Raw genomic sequence first — 22,152 nt, forward strand, 5'->3', positions numbered from 1 at the left:
ATATATATATATAAAAATATAGTCAAGCAAAGCAAATTCCCTTAATGGCTGCATAATATATCCATACCCATACACAGTCAGATGTTTAACTCTCCTTCCTGCCTCCATTGCACGTACATATCTCATTCTGTTCCCTAAATTCTTCACTTCTCTGTAATGAGGATAATATTAGAGGTGTCAAACATGTGCCCTGTGGGCCAGTGCAGTCAGCAACATTCCCCCTGCTTCTGGAACCCAATTAAAATGTATATGGGAAATAGTTAACAAAATAATAATACAGTAGAACATAGTAAACGTGATTTTCTGAGTCAATATATGGCTCATACAGTTTTATTGCTGGTGCTCTGTGATAATGGTTGTTGGATTGATCATAGTTCTTAAAGCTTTCAAAGATATCTGTTTTTATTTTGACATTGTTATTGTATAAATTATCTTCTGGTTCTGTTCATTTCCTTTTTCATCATATAAAAATTTTCAAAATTGTTCATTTTAATAATATTGACATTTTAAAAGACTGGATTGTGGATAGAAAAAAAGTAGAAGATATTCCAGGTAGAGTAAAAACTTCATGAGCAGAGATGTAGAATTAGAGTGTAAGGCAAATTCTAAAGACAACAGACTTTAAATATTTGTTGTGTGCAGATTATTTAATTTCAAAGAAAAGATATGAAATATTAAGTTGTGATTATTAAAGAAACTCTCCTATGAAGTATTTTCAGATTTCAGGTGTTGTTTCTTAAAAATATGTATTTAGATGAGTATAGCTTAGTTTGAAGTGCGGTAAACTATAAACTTACTTCCCTTTTCCCTTCTGTCCTATTTAGATGGCACTGAACCCTCTCATATGCATTATGCAAATGATGAGAATTATTTCCGGGGCTATGAATGGTGGCTAATGAAGGAAGCTAAGAAGAGGAATCCCAATATTAAGCTTATTGGTAAGAATTTTAACTTTTGATTCTCCTTCAGAGCTTGCCTATGATCCTAATGAGGAAAGGCCTTATTTTTATACTGGAATTACTCTTTAGTTTTCAAAAGGAGTTTGATTTTGAAAATCAATGAAATGTCATTTGGAGTCATGTCTAATAGGTTAACTCACATATTTACTGGACACAGCCTCAGAAGACTTGGGTGATTCCTGAAATGAACTTTCTCAAAGGATGAACATTAATATCAATTTTTAATGCTAGAATAAAATGTGATTATAAAGTCACATGGTATTTTTTAAGAGTATGTTTCATAAATTCAAAATAGTTATAGTAAAGGACGTCCAACAGTGCTATCCACAATTAAAGGATTATGAGAATAATTATAGTCTCAAGGTGTCGTAAGTAGAGATCTCAGTTAATAGATTCTCAGGGATATCATCTTGTATATTAGAGATGTTCACTATGTGTTTTGATTTGGTATGTTTGCTAAATCAACTCAGTTATTTTCTGTTTTCATGTTATTAATCCAGTTCTGCAAGGGAGCCTAGAAATCTTGTAGGCCAATTATTTTTAAAGTGAGGAAACTGGAGCTTGGAAAGGTTAACTATGTTGTGATATAGGAGCCACCTGCCAGTGGCTGCTGGAGGTCTAACTCAGACCTGTAGAATGGATCTCTTCATATGAGAGAATGATGAGAGGAGACTGAGAGGCAGTTGCATTCTCTGACCTCTCTCCTCTTCCCTCTTGCCTCCAATTTATTTCATTCCCAACCCACAAGGAACATCTTGTTAGTAAAGGCTGCTTTGCAACTCCTTCAAGTATTATGATTCACAGTAATGGAAGTTCTTGGAGAACTGACCTGCCCCCTCACTTAGGCATGGTCCTTAACAATGAAGTTTCTGTCCAGTGTGGATTTTCTCATGTTTACCAAGACTGTGGCGCCATGTGAAAAGTCTTTCCACATTCATTACATTCATAAGGTTTCATCCCAATGTGGATCCTATGATGTTTTCCGAGACTATTTTGTATTTCAAAGTCTTTCCACATTGCTTACATTCATAAGCTTTCTGCAGTGTGAATTGTCTGATGGGAAATAGGATATCTGCGCCATGGGAAAGTCTTTCTATATTAGTTACATCCATAAGGGAACTGACTTATTTAAAGTCACACAGGGACTGAGGAAAATTCAAACATTTTATTTGTATGCCTGTTTCCTCCCCTCTCCAGGTGATATGTATGTGTGATGTATATAAAACAATAAAGTATAATATAATATATTGGTATAAATTCACTAAGAGATTATTAAATGAATATTACATATAAGTAGTAATTTATGTATATATAATTACTAGGTTATACATATTTTATAATATATAACATATATACACCATAATATTTATAATATTATAATATATATGTTCTCATTCTATAAAATATGTAATATAATACATATATAAAAATAAATTAAAAGTACATGTAAGTCTATACATTATATTATGCTTAGTATATTATCACACTATAAAATATGTAAAATACATGCAATATATATATTACATATAAATATATAATTATATTATACATAATATACTATGTAATAGTACAAATATATGAAATAATATTTTACTGAAATATGAAATTTTAATGTACAATAGTATATATAATATAGTTGGTTGGTTCTTGTCTGTTCTTAAAGAAGACCAAAATGACATCATTGTGTTGGAGTCAGGGTACAGTGTATCTGTTTGTGGCTGATCAGACCAATATGAGCTCTAAAGGCTCTAGCACAGGTCCGGCAAAGAGTCTATGTGAACATTTGGAGTGTTTCTTTGGGCTACTGCAATTCTGCTTCACCCATAAGTGTAGCCCCTTCTTTGGTGGATGTGGGCATTGCCATGCTGGTTAGGCTTGCCAGTTTCCAGTGTCATATAATTGATCCCAGAGTTCTTCAGCGAGACCTTGGACATGTCCTTGTATTACTTCCTCTGACTGCCACATGAGCACTTTTCTTATCTGAGTTTTCCATAAAATAGTCTTTTAGGAAAACTTATGTTTGGCGTTGAAATATGTATGGCCAGTGCATTGAAGTTGTACTCTCTGAAGTTGAGTTTGAATGCTTGGAATTTAGCTCAAAAAAGAATTTTAGTGTCTGGTATCTTATCCTACCAATGATCTTCAAACTGCTGCCATTTGCCACCTTGCTTCATTCTATTGATGACTGGGAAAGTGCAGGAGCTTCTCACGTATTATTTGGAACTTGTGCAAGCATGCCATCATTAATGTGGCATACTTATGGCATACATCTTCTCTGGGCAACCAAATTTTGACATAATTTTTAATGAGCCCTCATGACTGATAGTATCAAAGGCCTTGGCCAGATCAACAAATGTTTTTTATAGACCTCTGTTCTGTTTCTGGCATTTCTCCTGAAGTTCTTGGGCAGCAAACACCATATTGCTTAGTCCTTTTAGAAGGCACAATGGTTCTGAGGTAGATGACTGTCTTTCAGGTGAAAGATCAATCAGCCTATTAAGGAAAACTCTGGCAAGAATCTTGCCATCAAGTAGCAAGAGTAATGACAATATATAATCAGTCGCTCTTTATAGTAACATAGTAATCATTTAATGATCTCTTGTCATTTACTAATCAAATTTTTACTAACATTCAACTTGAAGTTTAGAATTAGATAATCTAACTCTTAAAGTAGATCCAAATAAATTAGATAGATGCAAACTCTTAAAATATTCCCCTTTTCCCTTTGAAGCCATAGGCATGTTTCCTAATTGTTTTTTTTTTTTTTCAATAAATTTAAATCAATAAACATTTACTAAATGCCTTCTGTATACTAGGCACCATGCTAAGTACTGGGGATACAAATAAAAAGAAAGTTCTTGTCCTTAACAGAGTTTACAATCTAATGAGAAAAGACAAGCTGAAATGGAGGACAATTCTAGGAGGTACCCAGTATCGGGCGTGATAGTCTGTGCAATGTAAACATTGATGGAAACAAATGGAAAATGGACAGTTAACTGGAAAGTTCTAAGCCTGCTGAAAAAGGAAGCTTTGAGAGGAGTTTAATGCCCTATCTTCTTCTTCTTCTATTTAAAAAAAAAAAAAAATTAATTAAAGCTTTTTATTTACAAACATATGCATGGGTAATTTTTTTTTTTTTTAACACTGACCTTTTCTGTTCCAAATTTTCTTCTTCTTCCACTCACTACCTCCCCTAGATAGCAGGTAGTCCAATACATGTTAAATATGTTAAAATATGTGTTAAATCCAATATATGTATACATGTTTTTTTTTTTTTTTTCTTTAATAGCCTTTTATTTACAGGATATATACATGGGTAACTTTACAGCATTAACAATTGCCAAACCTCTTGTTCCAATTTTTCACCTCTTACCCCCCACCCCCACCCCCTCCCCTAGATGGCAGGATGACCAGTAGATGTTAAATATATTAAAATAGAACTTAGATTATGTATACATGTTTATACAGTTATCTTGCTGCACAAGAAAAATCAAATTTAGAAAAAAAAAAAATAGGAAAATAAAATGCAAGCAAACATCAACAGAAAGCATGAAAATGCTATGTTGTCTACACTCAGTTCCCAAGATCCTCTCTCGGGGTATAGATGGCTCTCTTCATTACTGAACAATTGGAACTGGTTTGAATCATCTTATTGTTGAAGAGAGCCATGCCCATTAGAATTGATCATCATATAGTCTTGTTGTTAACATGTATAATGATCTGGTTCTGCTCATTTCACTCAGCATCAGTTCATATAAGTCTCTCGAGGCCTCTCTGAAATTATCCTCCTGATCATTTCTTACAGAACAATAATATTCCATAATGTTCATATACATAACTTATTTAGCCATTCTCCAATTGATGGGCATCCACTCAGTTTCCAGTTTCTGGCCACTACAAACAGGGCTGCCACAAACATTCTAGCACATACAGGTCCCTTTCCCTTTTTTAATATCTCTTTGGGGTATAAGCCCAGTAGTAGCACTGCTGGATCAAAGTATATGCACAGTTTGATAGCCCTTTGGGCATAATTCCAAATTGCTCTCCAGAATGGCTGGATCCATTCACAATTCTACCAACAATGCATCAGTGTCCCAGTTTTCTCGCATCCCCTCCAACATTCATCATTATCTTTTCTTGTCATCTTAGCCAATCTACAGGTGTGTAGTGTTATGTCAGAGTTGTCTTAATTTGCATTTCTCTGATCAATAGTGATTTGAAGCATCTTTTCATATGACTAGAAATCATTTCAATTTCTTCATCTGAAAATTATCTGTTCATATCTTTTGACCAAATTCCCTACCTTCTTGACTCCATCATAGAAGCTGTGGAAAGAGTTGGGAAGGTGTTGGGCATGAAAAAAAGTTTTGTTCTCAACTTAGAAAAAAACTTAGCACTCAGGATTATTATTGGAAAAGAACATGGATGCTTATTCTATGACATTCACCAAATGAGAATATATTAACTGATTTTGTGTGTGTGTGTGTGTGTGTGTGTAAAACTGAGTATTACCTATGTATATATGTATAAAACTAAGTGTTACTTAGTATGTTGATTAGAGTTGATCTATTAATTTAACCTTTTATCTGTTGATAATCTCTTTCTTTAGGGTTGCCGTGGTCATTTCCTGGTTGGATAGGTCACGGTCAAAACTGGCCCTATGCCCAACCCCAAACTACTGCTCTATATGTTGTGTCTTGGATATTGGGTGCTAAACAACATCACAATTTGGATATTGATTATATTGGGGTTAGTAATATATTTAAAGTATTTCTGATTTATTTTTAACTATATGTGTTTAAGATTTTATATTTATATTTAGACCCAATTTACATTTTATTTTTTAACTGGTCTTTGTTGTCATGGGCTAACTTTTTCCTTTGATAGTTGATAGTGATAAAATAAAATAAAATAAGATAACAATTACATTTACTTTTTTGGAAATGCCACCCCGTTTCCTCTCTGCTTTTATTTGAATGCTGGAAAGCTATGTTTTAGTCCTATTCCTGCCACTGAAGAACTGAGATTTGGGGCAAGTTATTTACCCTATGGGCCTTGATTCCCTTCTGCAAAGGGAACATGGTGCCTCTAAAACTCTGTGATTGTTTAATTATAATGGAGTTTGTTCCTATTTCTTGTTCCTATTCTTCCCATGGTCATTAAGTATTTGATTTTTCCATTTGGCTCATTAATACATTTTTTTGGTATCCATTTAGTTTCCTGACTAATTCTAATGTGGCTTCGTGATTAATGTTTTAGGCCTGGGATTAGTATTTTTAGCTTGCTGTCTAGATTCTAGTAAATCATGTAATAAATGCTTAATTCCTTTAAAACAAAGTGTTTTTTTTTTTTTTAAACGGGCATCTTGGTGCCTTATGAACCATAAATGTATGAATTCCATGAGGAGGGAAAGTAAAAAAAAGCAACCGTCAAATAATATGAAATATGGAAAGGGAGGGGAATGATCTTTATGATGACTTTTGTTTTATATTCAAATTTTTATATTTTAACCTTATCTTTAAAAATTTTGTTTTGTAGATTTGGAATGAGAGAACATTTGACAGTAAATATATAAAGGTTTGTAGTATCTTGAAAGGTTTTATTTCCTTGCTGTTGTTGGCAGAAGAAAATCTTTATGATCCCTTGAAATTTAAGCTGTGGCAATTCCAAAACATTTATTTTGTTGCTTGTAAAATTATTGTAAAAAATCTCCTTTCATTTTGTTGTTTTAGCATTTGTTTCATATTATAATGACAAATTAATTCCATAGAGGACAATAATTTTTCAGCCCTTGGTGCTGATATATTTCAGCAAAGAAAATTTTAAAAAAGATAGGAATAATTTTTTTTAGGGGGAAAGCAGGGATAGGAAATAGAGGTAGTTTAGATTTTTTATTTCATTAATGTAAGTCTTTGTCTCTACATGCAAATGTCTCCTGTTCTGCAACTTAGAGTCTTAGAGGGATGCTAGGGAAAGAGAGAGATTTAGTGGTCTTTCTGAGTATTAGGTCAGCTCTTGCCACCTCTTTCCTAGAGGAATGATTTCTATTTGTCAAATCATTCTCAGTATTGAGATTTGAACACTTGTAAGTTTGTATTTATAGGAAATAATTTCTTTAAAAGTACTCAGTATTGCAAAAGAATAAAAGATAGTAGATAAGCTACCTGCCAAAAGGAAAAGATGAAAATAAACTCATAATTTACTCTTTGAAATAATCAAGAAAAAAAAATGGTGTGAGTTAAGACTATTGAAACATTTCTCCTTAGTGAAATTTAAATTAAATAAAACACTTTTATTTAATGTTATTTTAAAAAATAATAGCTTTTTTTCCTGTCTTATAAGTTTTTGTTTTCTAGCTGGATTCTTAAAGATGTGCCTAAATTATTATCAGAACCATGTTTTCATGTAGTTAGGAAACTTTGAAAAAAAATCCTGAAGCATCTCTATTGAACATAAAATTTAAAATGGATTTTTTCTCCCATCCATTGTTTCAGACTGTATTTGCAATCACTTTGTTTTCCTTTCCAGTGTCAGCTTGTTTGCTAATCTTTTTTTATGTATCTCTTTCTCTCTCTCTCTGTATATATAATTGGACCAGAATTGTATAGTATGATAAGGCATGGATTAAATTTATATATGCTATGCACTAGTTGTAGGTAATACTCATAACAAATGAGATCATGAGTCCATTGTAATTACTAAAGTCATTGATTTTATTTCAAAGACTCAATAGTTTTTCTCATTTTAGCTTAATTATAGTGATTTAAATAAATTTCATTTATCTTATGATAGAACTTTAATTAAAAAAAGTTTGAGGTAGTTTGGTATAATTGATAGAACACTGAACAGGAAGTCAGGAAGACCTGAGTTCTAATCTCTCTTCAGACTTTTAGTAGCTGAATGATACTGGATAAGTCTGCTGATCTTTTTTGGTCCTCAGTTACTGATTCTATAAAATAAAGGAAATGACTTTTAAGGTTCTTCAATTTTAAATGTATGATCCTAGCGTTAGATGAGAGGAAACATGGCATATGGTAGATAGAGAATACTTCAACTCTAAAAAGACTTGAATTCATATTCTGAGTGTGATAAATCCTGGTTGTGTAACCCTAGGAAGATAATTTAATGCTTCAGGACTCTGGGAGAGTAGAACTCATGATCCTGATTCTGGTTCTTTGGTATCTGAACTCTTTCTGTTTAACTGCAGTGTTTTTTCGTTGACTTAGAAGTTTCTGATTTTGGCTATAATGTTCTAGGTATCTTCATTTTGGTGCTTTTTAGACGTAATGGGTGGTTTCTTTATAGTTGCCATCTGGTTTTAATAGATTGGGTCAATTTTCTTTTATGTTTTCCTAAAATATGGTGTTTAAGTTTTTTTGTTTGGTCATGGTTTTCAGAGATCTAATGATTCTTGAATTAACTTTTCCAAGTCAATTTTAGTTCCCTCTATTTTTCCAGTCTCAACTTTAATCTAATATTTCTTATTGTGCAAATCATTGAGTTCTGTTTATTCCATTTTATTTTTCAGGGAATTCACTGCTTGAGTAAAGTATTGTCTTCTAAGCTAATATCCTTTCAGTTTTTTTCTTTTGAGATACTCATTTCATTTCTAATATCATTTTTTAAAAACATTTTTTTCTTCCTAGCCTTATAGTTTGTATGGCCATGTCATATTTTTTATTTCTTCCAGGGCTCTGCTATTGTAGGGTTGTTTTTTTTCTTCTGGATTGTCTTTTTGGTTTTTACCTGATAGTATTTGTCCCTTGTTTTGGATATTCTTTTCAGCCTTGGTTCTGGGTTTGAGATTTTGTGCGTAGTTAATCCACCCCAGTCTTCTTACTAGGTCAAATGAGCCTTGTTGGGTCCTGTGCCAGACCGTTCGTGCACTCTATTCTAGACTGCCAGGGCTATACATACCAGTCTTCAGGATATTCCTGGATACACATGAAGATGAGCTGATCTTGAGGTGCACGATAGCCTTTCTTTATTGGCAATCTCATCAGGGGTTAGCAGGAAATGAACAAGAGAGTGCAAGAGCAAGTGTAGCCTGTGTCCCTGAGTTTATTTATATTTATTGTCCTCTGGGGTTGCCCTGAGCCTAGCCCACTGCATAGGTGGATCCACAGAAGGGAGACAAACAGAGTTAGTGCTGCAGAAGAAGATACACCCCATGCCATCTCAAAGAATCTATTAGCAGCAGTTCCTTTAACACCTGCCAGATACAGCCTCCTGCCTCAGAGGCCAAGCCCTTTTTTACTTCCTGGGTCTGCCTTACCAGCTGACATGGCGTACATAGTAATTCTCAGAGAGAGAGAGAAATGTCCCTAACATATCCCCCTTTTTTATTAATAAGGCTGGGTATTCTTATGTTTATATCTTAAGTACCTCTGTAGATTTTCTAAAAATACATAGAAAACATAGTAAGCGAAAGCAGAAGAAGCAACAATATACGATAGAGGGGATGGGAAAGGAAGTATGTTTGATCCAATAAGCTGCTATCATCAGGGTCATGTTGCCACTAAGGCAGGTGTTGGTAGCAGAGAATTAGGTGGAGCTCTGGAAGCATTTCCTCAACTTTTCTATAAGGGGCCATCTCAAGCAGTACAGACCCAGACCCATCTGTGGCAAAGGGTCGAAGGTCTCATCTTATGGAGCTGCTTCAGGCTGACAAGGGGCGTGGAGCTGGCCCTGCCTAGTGGGGTCCAGACTGAAGAGGGGAGATGAGTGACTATAGGCAGCAGCGTCCAGTGCTGAGTATCAGAATCAGGTCTCAGGTGATTTCAGGTTGACCAAGTGGTTGGCATTTCATGATTCAGAGTCTGGAAGAAGCGACTCTCCTTGTTCTTCTTTCTGGGCTCCAGCTGCTTTCCCCATCAGGACCTGCAAGACATAAATATCCCAGCCCTCTCCAAAGCACTAAGGATAGATCTTGCCAGTGTCCTTCCTCGTCCTTCCAAAGGACCTTTTGAATATTCTCTGGTGCTTGAAGCACTGTTTTCATGGAGCTTAGTTTTCTGTCTTGTCTATAAGATGTGCCAAATGTATCATTCCTGGAGAGAGCCATGTATCCCTATCCAGGCACAAAAATTATAAGTATATAAGGCCTTATCCATATCTGTCTGTGTGGGCCATTAAAGATTCTATTTCCTCCCCTTTTCTGTTAACAAAGGTGGCCTTTAGTATGCGATGGGCCGGTCCATTAGGGCTTTTTCCATGGGAGGGGCCATTGGGGTACCAAACCAGTGTGTTAGATTTCCATGTTAATGGTGTGGGCGTATGAAAGGTAGTGCCCAAATACTCAATGACCCCAATTAAAAATCCTGTGCTGGTGGTATATAAACTCCACAAGCCATCACTATATCTCTACCCCATAAATTATACCTGAGACCTGCAACCATCAGGGGTCTGAATATCCCGTTTGTCTGCAAACTGCCAGGGCAGGTCTTCTGCAACCCATGCCTGCTGTGCTCCTCCCACCCCGTTAAGCATCTGCACAAACCTGCCATAGGGGGCCAGAATTGCTGTGAGATAACAGACCTATTAGCTCCAGTGTTAAGTAGTCCTTTAAATGCTTTTCCTTTAATATATATAATGGCCCAAGCCTTGCCTTGCTCTATATGCTGCACCCAATTAATATCAGAGTCTGGCCCATCTAAGAGAGGGAGTACTTGTGCTATTAGCTCACCCTTATCTAAAATGCTGGTGTGTCATGTGTATTGTTTCCACAGCCTGAGATTGTTCTGTTGTAATCACTATGGTGTGGACTCTAACTGGGTATAGATTGTCAAGCTCACCACAAGCGCCACTCTTAAGAGTTGGCTCTAGCATGGTCATGTCCTGGTTCAATTTGGAAACTTCCCCCCACTGAAAAGGGGAAACCTGAACCACCTGGCAGAAGCCTGAGGTACTCCTGCTGTGGTCCTGATTGAATCGCTAGAGAATGCCTTTCCTCCACCTGTTAAGCTTGTTGCAGGGCCCTCGAGGAGCCCTTTACACCATTTCCCAAATTATTTTTTCAGCATTCCTTTGCATAATGTCCTGGTTTATTGCAATTATGGCATAAGCCTTTTGGGCAAGTTCCTCTATCTGCCTGATGGCACTGGGCTCTAAAGTGACCAGTCTTCCCACACTGATAACATATCTTGGTTTCCCTAACCTTCATTCCCTCTAGGACTCCTTTAGAAATAACTTATCATCTCCTTAAGGCTCATGTCCCCATCTAAGGAGAGCATGGCTTTCTGGCAGTGGGCATTAGCATTCTCCCTAGCTGATTTCCTGAGAAGACCAGCCGCTTCTCCTTTACCTATGAGCCACAAAATCAGGGAAATGTTCATTTGGGCCTCTGTTTAATTTTTGTCATTGAGGTCCTCTGCTTTCCAGAAGCCTGGATTTTGCTAAATGCTCCTTGGGCATATTGGGATACAGCTGCATTCACAGCTACATCATAATGCATTTGATCCTCATTTCTTTCATACCTTCCAACTCCTACTACTTTATGGAAATCATATTGAGGGAGTGTGGCTCTGCATGTCTCTACAAAGATTTATGCTAAGTCTGCAAAAAGTCATCCATTGCAGACTGCAGGTGTAAGGCAGACTTTAGCCATAGCCTTCCAATCATTTGGGGTTAGTAAACTGCTGAAGGCTAGAAGAGCCAACAGCTCCTTAACATATGGAGATTCAAGTGTTAACTGCCTCTTTCAGTTCTGTTAGGAGGGGAAGGGAAGTATTCCTCAGGGAAGGTGGAGGGTGGGAAAGTAGGCCATACCTTGGAGGCCACCTTCCCTCTGTTCACCTTTTCCTCCCTCATCTTATCCCTGCCTCCTCCCAGGGCCCTATCTGTTTTTTTTTTTTTTTTCATACCTCCCTTTGTTTACTTCCTCATTCCCCATCTTATCCCTGCCTTCTCTTTTTTATCTTATCTATTTCTTGCTTCCTTATGTTCCCATCCTGCTTCTTCCTCATTACCTCTTCCTGTGAGGTCACATCTACTTTTGGCTTGCTTTACTGTCCTATAAACTTCTTTCCCCAGCACCTCTCAATCCAGAATCCTAACAAAAACCTGTCCCATCTTTCATCCCGGACCTACTATCAGTTTTGGGGTCTCGTCTCCCTTTCCATGAATCGACCAGTCGAACTCATAGGGTCCCTGGACAATTCCACACCACATTTGGGCGCCATTTGTACTGGAGCATCCAGGCACACTATTCTAGACTGCCAGGGCCATACCTATCAGTCTTCTGGATACTCCCAGATACACACGAAGACGAGCCAGTCTTGAGGTGCAAAACAGCCTTTCTTTATTGGTAATCTCAGTAGTGGTTGGCAGGAAGCAAGAGCAAGTGTGCGTATGCATCTGCCAGCATCTCTCTCTGAGTTTATTTATACTTACTCTCCTCTGGGATTACTCCACTGCATAGGTGGATCTGCAGAAGGGAGACACCTGGAGTTAGTGTAGCATCCTAGGAGGAGATCTAGCAAGAGGACACACCCCTTGCCATCTCAAGGAATCTATTTGCAGTTCCTTTAACACCTGCCAGACACAACCTCTTGCCTCACAGGCCAAACCATTTTTATCTCCTGGGCCTGCCCTACCAGCTGACATGGCATACATAGCAATTCTCAGAGAGAGAGAAAAACGCCCCTAACAGGGTGCTGTTGATAACCATCTGGATGCCATTACCATTGACAATCCAGACAGAGATGCTCATGTTAGGGTTTATTTGTTAGCATCTTTCTGTCTTGTGCAGCTTTCAGTGCTTTGAGGAGTGCATAGTGAGGTAATAGCTTCCTGACTGATGGTTTCTAAGACCTGGTTTTGTCTTCCTTTCTATTTTGACAGGTTAGGATCTGACTGAAGGCCCCTAGCTTGCAATAGCTTGCATTTTTCAGGAGTAAAGGCTGACTGTCTTTATGTGCTTTTGTGGGAACTCATGTTGCCTTCCCCAGTGCAGCTTCTTTCCTGTACTCTCAGTCCCTTTCTTTCACTTGTGCTCCCATTGGTTTCCCTGTAATAGATCCACTTTTTAGATCTTGAGATTTCCATAGAATTGCTGCTGGCTTCCTTGGTAAAACTCATTTCTGCCAACTTTTTTTTTTAATGCAGTTTTAGATGGATAAGCGAGGTTACTTCTTTTTTTCTTTGGTTTCCTTTAACATTCATCTTTTCTTTATTTCATATATTTGTTGGTGTTTATATGGGAAAGCTGAACTTCTCTATATCTTTTCATGTCACCATCTTTAACTGGAAGTATTAATGGAATTCTTACCTAAAAAACTTGTCTTATAAAAATCCCAGTCATCCTTCATGATCTACCTCCTTCAAAAAGATTTCTTTAGCTACTTTATATAGATTTCTTTTTTGAAAAACTATAAAACAGCCACATTTAACAGTATTCCACAAGTTATCTGTAAATGTGTTATTGTGTTTATGTTTAAAACACTAGGCACAGTGCCTGGCACATAATAAATGCTATCTAAATATAGTTCAGTTATGTCTGACTTCAGTGAACCCATTTAGGTTTTCATGGTGAAGATACAGGAGTGGTTTGCCATTTCCTTCTCCAATTCATTTTATAGATGTGGAAATTGTGTTAAGTGTTAGTGATTAATAGTGTTAAGTGATTTGTCCAGGTTCACATATGTACTAAGTGTCTGAGACCAGATTTGAACTCAGGAAGATAAGTCTTCCTAATTTCAAGTCCCACATTCTAGTCACCTATCTGCCATATAAATATTGGCTATCCCTATTAATAAATAATAAATTATGAATCATAATCACTAAATTAAGTTAATAACTATTATAAAATAAATTTATTGTTATATAAATATAATTATAAAATAATAATAATAATAAAATATTAATGTGCTAATTTTTCTTTGCTCGGGTTCTTAAGAGTAGAGATTACATTTCTACTTTGTACCCCCACCCCCCCAAGTAAGAACAAGCATTTTCACCTTCAGCATAGAATAAAATGATTTTTCTCTTAAGAACATTAGTATTTTTAGAGCAATTTTTTTCATCTTTGGATTTTTTTTTGTCACATTGTGTAGATTAAATTAAAAGTAATGACATTAATTATCTTTTTTAAGGTAAAGTTGTATTGAGACTTAAAATTAAACATTTTAACTATAAATCTGTGTACATACATGAAATGTTTAAAGTATCTTTTATTTTCCCATACCATAGCTCTTCCTTGAACCTCTTTTATAACTAAAAAAAATAGAGAAGGAAAAAAATAGTTCAGCATAACTACTTATTAGAACCCACCTTATAGTTAAAGGAAGAAGTTACATTTTCCCCAACTTTTCCTTGGGGTCCAGTTTGGAAATTATAGTTGTACAATATTCAGTTGTAGTTTTGTTTTTATTCCTATGTTGTAATCATAATGTATATTGTTCGACTGGTTTTTCTTTGTTCTCATGAATTATTCACCTTTATTATTTCTTACCATGTAGCAATAGTCCATTACATTCATGTACTACAATTTGTTAAGCTGTTCCCTGGTCAGCGAACACCTGCTTTTTGTTGTTGTTGTTTTTTGTTAAGTTCTTTACTACTACAAGAAGTGATGCTATCAAAATTTTTATATCTATGGGACCTTTTTTTTTTTCTCTCTTTGATCTCCTTGAGCTATATTATACTACCTTATGGTAGGATCTCCATACTCTTTTGTTTTGTTTTGTTTTCTGTTTAGGCAATTGGGATTTTGTTTTGATTTTTGCTTAGGCAATTGGGATTAAGTGATTTGCTCAGGGTCACACAGCCAGGCAGTGTTAAATGTCTGAGATCAAATTTGAACTTGGGTCCTTCTGACTTCAGGGCTGGTGCTCTATCCACTGTGCCATCTAGCTGCTCCTATTACTCTTTTCTTTAAAAAAATAAATCATTAGCTATTTCTGAGAGCTATTAACAAAATTGAAAATCCATTTAATATTTTTACTTTTTGTTTTGTTATATGTGTGACTTTTGTCTCTTTAAAGGTATTAAGAGAAGTGCTTTCTCAGAATGGCCTGAAAAGAGTGAAGATCATAGCCAGTGATTACCTCTGGCTGCCCATTTCCATTGCTATGCTACATGATTATGAACTCATGAAAGCTGTCGATGTTATCGGGTAGGAAATTCTTGAAACCAGTTATTTTTTTGTATTTGCCCTATATATTTTGAGTTTATTTATTTTTTCCACATTAGACTGCAACTTTACAAAGTCATCTCTTATCTGTTTCCTTTAATTAAATATACTTTTGATAAGACATTTATACCAGAAAGGTTGGTGCTTTTGTTTTTAGCATGTTAGTATTATTTTTAGCTCTTTTTTTTTTTTTATCATAGTATAAGTATAGCTAAGAGGTTTTTAAGAATTTGTAAATCTATGAAAAATCTTTTGAGACTTGGTAAAAGAAGTCAGTTCATTAATATAGGATACAGAAACAGTTCTGTGTTAAGGTTTGTGGTCATAGTTCACTATTAGTACTATAAAATTCTTATTAGGTAAAATTTCCCTCCTTTGATGTGCATATTTTAGGACTATTTAGGTTCATAATCTTGCCTTGATTCAATTTCTATTGTTCTCCCCAACTCTTATGCACTACTTCTGTTCTTGTTAATTAGCTCTTTAATCCCAGTTTAAAACCTTAGCATTTTCAAGCAGAAGTGATCTTAGATAAAGTCTTAAATGTCAGCACAGTGCCTAGCACTTTGCGCTTAATAAACACTTGTTAAATCACTATTGACTGACAAATTAGAAAACTTAAACATTTATTAAATGCCTACTTTGTATAGGAAATACTACTAGTTTCTGGGAAGGATATGAAAATTGAAAAAAAAAAAAGATACTTGGTCCCTACCTCTATTATTAGTTCATTAATCAAAAAGATTTATTTAATAATTGTTATGTCCTAGACAGCATGCTAGGTGCTGGGAATACAAAGAAATGAAATAATTTTGCCTTATCCTGTCATATATATACATTTAATTTAGTGATTATTAGTCAGTTTGATTAAAAAGTTGATTTTCAATTACTTACCCAGAAACTGTCTCATGGGGTTTTTTCATTTGTCACAAATAGAAGGTACAGAATAGAAAACAGAAGATTTTAAGAGGCAAGAGGGGATGTGGGAGAGTATTCTGGGCTTTGAAGAGAAACTCAGTACAAAGGTGTAGAGATTGGAAATGGGATATAGTATATGAAGGGCAGCAAAAAGACAAGTTTGGCTGGAATATCATAAATTGAGTGTGTAGAAGGGAGAAATATCTTCTGACTTACTGTTTGCTGTCATATCTTTTGTATTCATGTGAGATGTTAAAAATAATTTTAAGCCTGAAAAAATGACCTATTTTCTATGTGTTGCATGATGTTTGGGTGTGTCTTACTACCTCAGTTAAACTAGATAGCTGCAACAACAGCATAAAATAAACGTGCTGGGTCAACTGATATTATGTGTGACCTTAGATGTTTTTCAGTTCCACTAGGCTTAATTCTCATCTCTAAAAGAGTCTATTTAATTTCTTGGATAATAAGCCATGCTGGCTGGTCAGGACATCTAGTACCTGTCCCTCACACTGTTATTTGTGGGAAAAAATTCTGACCATGAATTTTAATCCTATAATAAAAGTGGTAATGGCTTCTTCCTCCCTGTAAGTAGTAGTAATGACATTCATAGTACTATTGCTGGTAGGTATTTATTAAGTAACTTCAGGAGTTGACATTGCATTAAAATGAGTAAAAAGTCTATAAAATATTTTAAAATCTATTTTCATTTTAGAGTACTTTATTTCTAGAAGGCTATTGAGGTGATATATTTACTGTTCTGTTTGCATAGAGTTATAGAATCCTTTATTATGATTTAGAGGTAGAAGGCCCTTTAGAGATCTAATTCCTTCATTTTATTGAGGGATAACTAAACATCTACATTTATCTTGTTCATGAAACTTTAATTTTGCTATTTTATTTTTATTCTAAATTTTACAGATGTCAAATAAAATAAGCATTTCATGAAACTTTGTTACTCAGTACTCTTATACTGGTTGTTCCTTTTGAAAATTTAAATTTGCTTTTATCTATCCAGCCAGCTATCTATTTATCTGTCTGCCTGTGTATCTGGCTGTCTTTTTATTTATCCCTATTTCACCCAGATTAAAAGAACAGAGACCACTTATAAGCTGATTCCTTGATCCCACTGATGATTGACATGGAAGCAATAGAACCATTTTCTACCTCCTGGCCTAGTTCATTTTTCTTTAGGCATCTTTCCCCACCATATTCACTCACAAACACAGATACCTTATATTGTGTTTGCCCTATTGTTGGTTAGATTTCCTAAATTCAGATAATCTACCAATCTCAGTTACTTTGGCAGAAGGGACCAGCTGGGTGTTCCTTAGTAGAGGAGCTTCTTCTGTATCTCACTTCATGTACTTTTTAGTAACTAAGCATTGAAATGGATGCTAACATTTGAATGACTAGAACTTTCTTATTAGAGTTCTAGATTCTTGCTTTTAGGCCTTGCTTTCTCTCTACTTTGTCATGTTGCCCCTTGGGTATATCCATACTAAGTACTTCTTGCTTTTAATTGATGGACAGAGGAAGCATGGCAAAATAGAAAGAAAAACAAATTCGGAGCCCAAAAGATTTGGGTTCAAATCCCTGACCTGTATAACTTCAGGCAATCTTTGAAACTCACTGAGTTTCATTCTCCTCGTATGTAAACTGTGGGGGTTAGATCACATAATTGTAAGTCAGTAATCACATTAAATGGAATCCTAAGATCCTCTGCAGTTAGAATAGATTAAGTAAATGCACACAGTGATACTCATTTATTTTGTTCTTGTTGAGATTGGGAAGGTACTCCCAAAAGGTTTTGGGTCACAGATTGGTGTCACAAGGTATCTCAAAAGAATTTGCAGGAATTTCCTAGTCGAAGGGCAATGTTTTTGCTAACTGTAGCACCCATTGAAGTGGTTTTAATTCCAAGAGAATTTAGCAAAGAAACAGAAGCATAGAGACACATTTATTTAATTCTTCATGTTAGATGTGCTAATTTTATGACCCTGAGATAGTAGAACCAAAGAGTAGTCTCTGGAATTTGGCTATCACTGACCAACAGATTATTCATCTGTCAATAGATATATAATTAGAACAATAGTTCTATTCATATTGGATGTGGGAGGCCTCAGGGGTCCAGAAGCCAGAGGATTTAGAATCACTGACTTATTTTTAAAACAGAAGCCCCCTATAGCCAGGGGACCTTAAAATTATTGCTGTCTCCCCTAGCAACTATATTGCATCATTCTCTTATGTTTTCACCAAGATAATGATGCATGAAATAGGTAGAGTGGAAAGGGGAAATTTGATCAGATCTAGACCCAGAATTGAGTTCTGACTCTTTGACTAATGTATAGGGTGGTCTTGGAAGAAGTCACTTCCTTTCTCTAGGTTTAATTCTCTTATTTCTGAATATGAGCATCACACTAGAATGCCTCCAAGGTTCCTCCTTCCAGCCCTTGCATTTTTATTTTTTCTATGATTTTTTTTTTGTTGTTGTTCATTTTTCAGTTGTGTCCCATTCTTTTTATGAACCTATTTGGGCTTTTTTTGACAAAGTGACTGGAGTGGCTTGCCATTTCCTTCTCCAACTCATTTTACAGATGAGGAAACAGGTTTAAGTGACTTACCCAGGGTCACAGTAAATATCTGAGGCTCTATTTGAACTCAGTAAGATAAGTCTTCCTAACTCCATACTGGGTACTCTCACTGTGCTGTCCATTTTTTTTTTTTTTTTTCTAATTAGCAATAGGCTAAAAAACTGGCTTTTCTGAGTTGACACATTTATTTGCAACCTAAGTGTTCAGTTGATTTTTTTTATCTTCATTAGGGAGTGTTAGCTCATTAAAGTAGAGTTTAAGCATAACAATGTGATAAATCTGTTTGTTTACTCCTTTCTAGGGCTAATTTTAGAAATACACTTCATCAACCTAGAGCCCCAGTGAGGATATTTAAGGCAAACAAAACATTTGCATGAAAAGAAAAATGTTAATATAGATTGTGTTAAGGCTGACTTTTCACAAGCTGTAAGGCAGTTGATAAAATTTATGTAGATTTCTAATCTACATAAGGACTTCTGTATACTTATAGAATCTTTGCCTTTGAAAAGGATTTACAACATTTAAAAAGTAATAAAAATATTACAAAGTGACAGAACAGAGAATACTTTTATCTATCTATCCATCTGTCTGTCTGTCTGTTTATTTCTTATGGGTTTTGACCATTGTCTTGCATGTAAGATGAAGAGGAAATTCTAAGTGAAATTGATGAGATTAGGTTTTGGGATTCCTGGTCAAGGAACCAAAATGATGAGGTTAGGGTTCCTGGTGGTCAGGGAGTTAAATGAAGAGGTTTGGCTCCCCTAAATCCTCTTTGGATTCGGCACAAGGTAGGGAGTTATGGGAACCCCCTTCTGGCGGCACAGAGGTCCTTTGTAAAAGGATTTACAAACCTGAAAGCTAGACTGATCAACAGGCATTGGGAAGTCAGCCTTTGCTATGCATGAATAAAGACTGAATTCCTTAGTGGCAAGGTCCCAGCAAAGAAGTAAAGTTTCTAGTAGGGAAATCCTGACAGAGAGGTATAAAGTCTTAGGTGAGAGAGTTAAGAGAGGGTAACACTGAAAGAGAATATTATTTCAGTGGGCAGAGAGTTCCTTGGCATAGCATGACATGGCAGGACACGTTAGGTCCTCTGCAAGGACTGAGCCCCAAGTTGGTGTTTTTATAAGGAAATCTGAGACAGAAGTTTCAGTCGAATGAGATTCCCTCAATGCTGTCACTGCCCCCAGGCCTAGATGAGACCACTTACAGGGAGTGGTTTTGAGCCAACAATAGGGGTCAATAGAAATCTAGATGTTCAGCTAAATGAGATTACTTCAACCAGTCCCACCAAGATAAACCACTTTATCTGATTCCCTGGGGCTGTCTCTCACAGAGGCAGGGTTCTAGGAGAATCTCTCTTTCAAGGAGATTCCCTAAGTCAGAGAGAGAGAAAGGGAAAGAGTTTTGGAGCTCCCCTCATCAAAATTAGGTTTGTGGATAGCAAAAAGGGCTGCTATAAGTGGCATAGTGGACCTGGAGTCAGGAAGATTTACCTTCCCATGTTCAAATTTGGTCTCAGCCGTTTACTAGCAGTGTAATCTTGGGTAAATCACTTAAGCCTGTGGCCTCAAATTTTAATCTGTAAAATGAGCTGGAGAAGGAAATGCCAAAGAAAACTCCAAGGAGTTGAACACAAGTGAATAGTAACTAATTTTCTCCCATTGCTCCATGATGTTTCTTCTTTGGTTGAAAATTATCTGCATCCTTAACTGTGATCTTGTTCCTCATTTCTTTTCTTTGAGATATAGAGCTGATGTGTATATGCAATAGAAAATGATGGTTTGGGAACAGATTGTAGAATAGTCTGCTTTCTTCCCTGAAACCTATCCTAGTTAAGTATAAATTGAAAACCAGAACTATTTTGGCTTTTTTCTTTGTATCCTCTGAATTTAACTGAACTGTGCTTGACACACTGGGTACTTAATAACTACTTGTTGAGTGAATCTTGAGCATGCATGGAGCCTGAGAGAGATGGCAGGTCCAAACAAAGCTATCCACATTATATCTCAGATAGGGATTTGATAATTTATTGTGAAAACAACAGACAGAGAGGGAGGGAACCAAATCTTCCTATCATTAAATCTGTCTACCCAGACAAGATAAAATGCTTCATTGCTGAGTGAGTCATATGGAAATATCACTGATGTTTATTAAACATGGAGAAACCTCTTTCCCACTGCTTTTTAAATATTTTCTAAAAGTTCCCTTGTTAGGGAGAGTAATCCCTGTAAACTATATTAGCATATACTGATTAAAAAGAAAAAACATCATCAGAAAGTATCTAGGTTCAAAACAGGAGCTTTCTCATTCCTCTCATTTTCACAGAAGTATTTACAGAATCAAGATTTGGTCTCAACCTTTTTGAGGTTGTCACTTCATAAAAGCAGTCCTGTGATTCTTATGCTAGAAGAGGGAAAAAGCTCCTTGAGGGCAGGGATTCTGTCATTTTAAAAAATTCTTTTATTATCATGTTTACTTAGCTCCTTATATATAATAACTAATTAATATTTGTTGATATAAATTGGTTTCATAAAAGTACAGTATTAGGTGAAACAGTTATAAAATGAAATTAGATTCATAAATATGTGTCTCAAATTATTGTCCAAGCAACATTGCTTTTGGGTTTTGTGATTCTGTGGGGTTTAATAACAGTCTATTAGTGATATTATTGTGAAATGATTTTGGTTAGAATTAAAATATGCCCTAAATGCAGTTTTTACAAAGTTTTCATTAAAAACAAAATAAGTTTGGAATTTCATTAAAGGTTTAGTCCTGAGCTGTCTGGGATATTTAGGTCTCCAGAATGACTCATTCCTCAAGGGTCCTGAGTATTTGAAATTTGACTGTTTTAGTTAATTCATATTTTAGGTTTGTCAGGTATCCAGTATGGATCTCTAAATATACATTTTATGCTTATTTACAACTGTTTCTCACACTTCTCACCATTTGTTTTGAAATGGAAAACTAAGGCACAAATAGCCTTAGTCATTGCTCATTTTCTCCCACTTTTTTGTCCTAGGGCTCATTATCCTGGAACTCATACTATACCTGAAGCACTGAAGACCCAAAAAATACTTTGGTCTTCAGAAGATTACAGCACTTTCAATGATGAAGTGGGTGGAGGCTGCTGGGCCCGTATTTTGAATCAGAACTATGTGAATGGCAACATGACTGCGTGAGCACATTTATATAACAGTACACTTAAGTAGCTATACAGGGGTGTCCTGAAACCCTCTCAAATGCCATAGGAGAGTTGATTGTTAAATTTACATTATGAATGTTTATAAGTTGACAAATGCTGTAGATCAGGCTTGATTTATTGTTTTGTTGACTGTCTAGACTTAAAAAAGGGATGTGGCAAATGTTAATAATACAGATTAAACTTAAAAGTGTTTTGTGCATTTATTTTCCCTCCTGGAAAGCTGGTTGATAAACATTTACCAGCATATTCATGTGTATAGTGATCTATAATTTGCTATAAACTAGCAGCTCAAAAGAAAAAATATAAAACAATATGTAAATTCACTTTTGTTTAGTGAGAAGTATC

At 35.6% G+C, this 22,152-nt stretch overlaps 1 protein-coding gene across 2 annotated transcripts in view; it reads left to right on the top strand.

The window, feature by feature from the left end:
• GALC (galactosylceramidase) overlaps positions 1 to 22,152 on the top strand; it is a 64,288-nt gene that overhangs the window by 12,681 nt on the left and 29,455 nt on the right. For both annotated transcript variants that reach the window (XM_003758827.4, XM_031952407.1), the window contains exons 4-8: positions 825 to 938; positions 5,569 to 5,708; positions 6,498 to 6,536; positions 14,942 to 15,072; positions 21,625 to 21,780. In XM_003758827.4, coding sequence (XP_003758875.1) covers positions 825 to 938; positions 5,569 to 5,708; positions 6,498 to 6,536; positions 14,942 to 15,072; positions 21,625 to 21,780 — 580 coding nt within the window. The remainder of the gene's footprint in view (positions 1 to 824; positions 939 to 5,568; positions 5,709 to 6,497; positions 6,537 to 14,941; positions 15,073 to 21,624; positions 21,781 to 22,152) is intronic.

The sequence above is a fragment of the Sarcophilus harrisii genome, chromosome 2 (assembly GCF_902635505.1).
Source record: "Sarcophilus harrisii chromosome 2, mSarHar1.11, whole genome shotgun sequence".
In the NCBI taxonomy this organism is placed as follows: domain Eukaryota; kingdom Metazoa; phylum Chordata; class Mammalia; order Dasyuromorphia; family Dasyuridae; genus Sarcophilus; species Sarcophilus harrisii.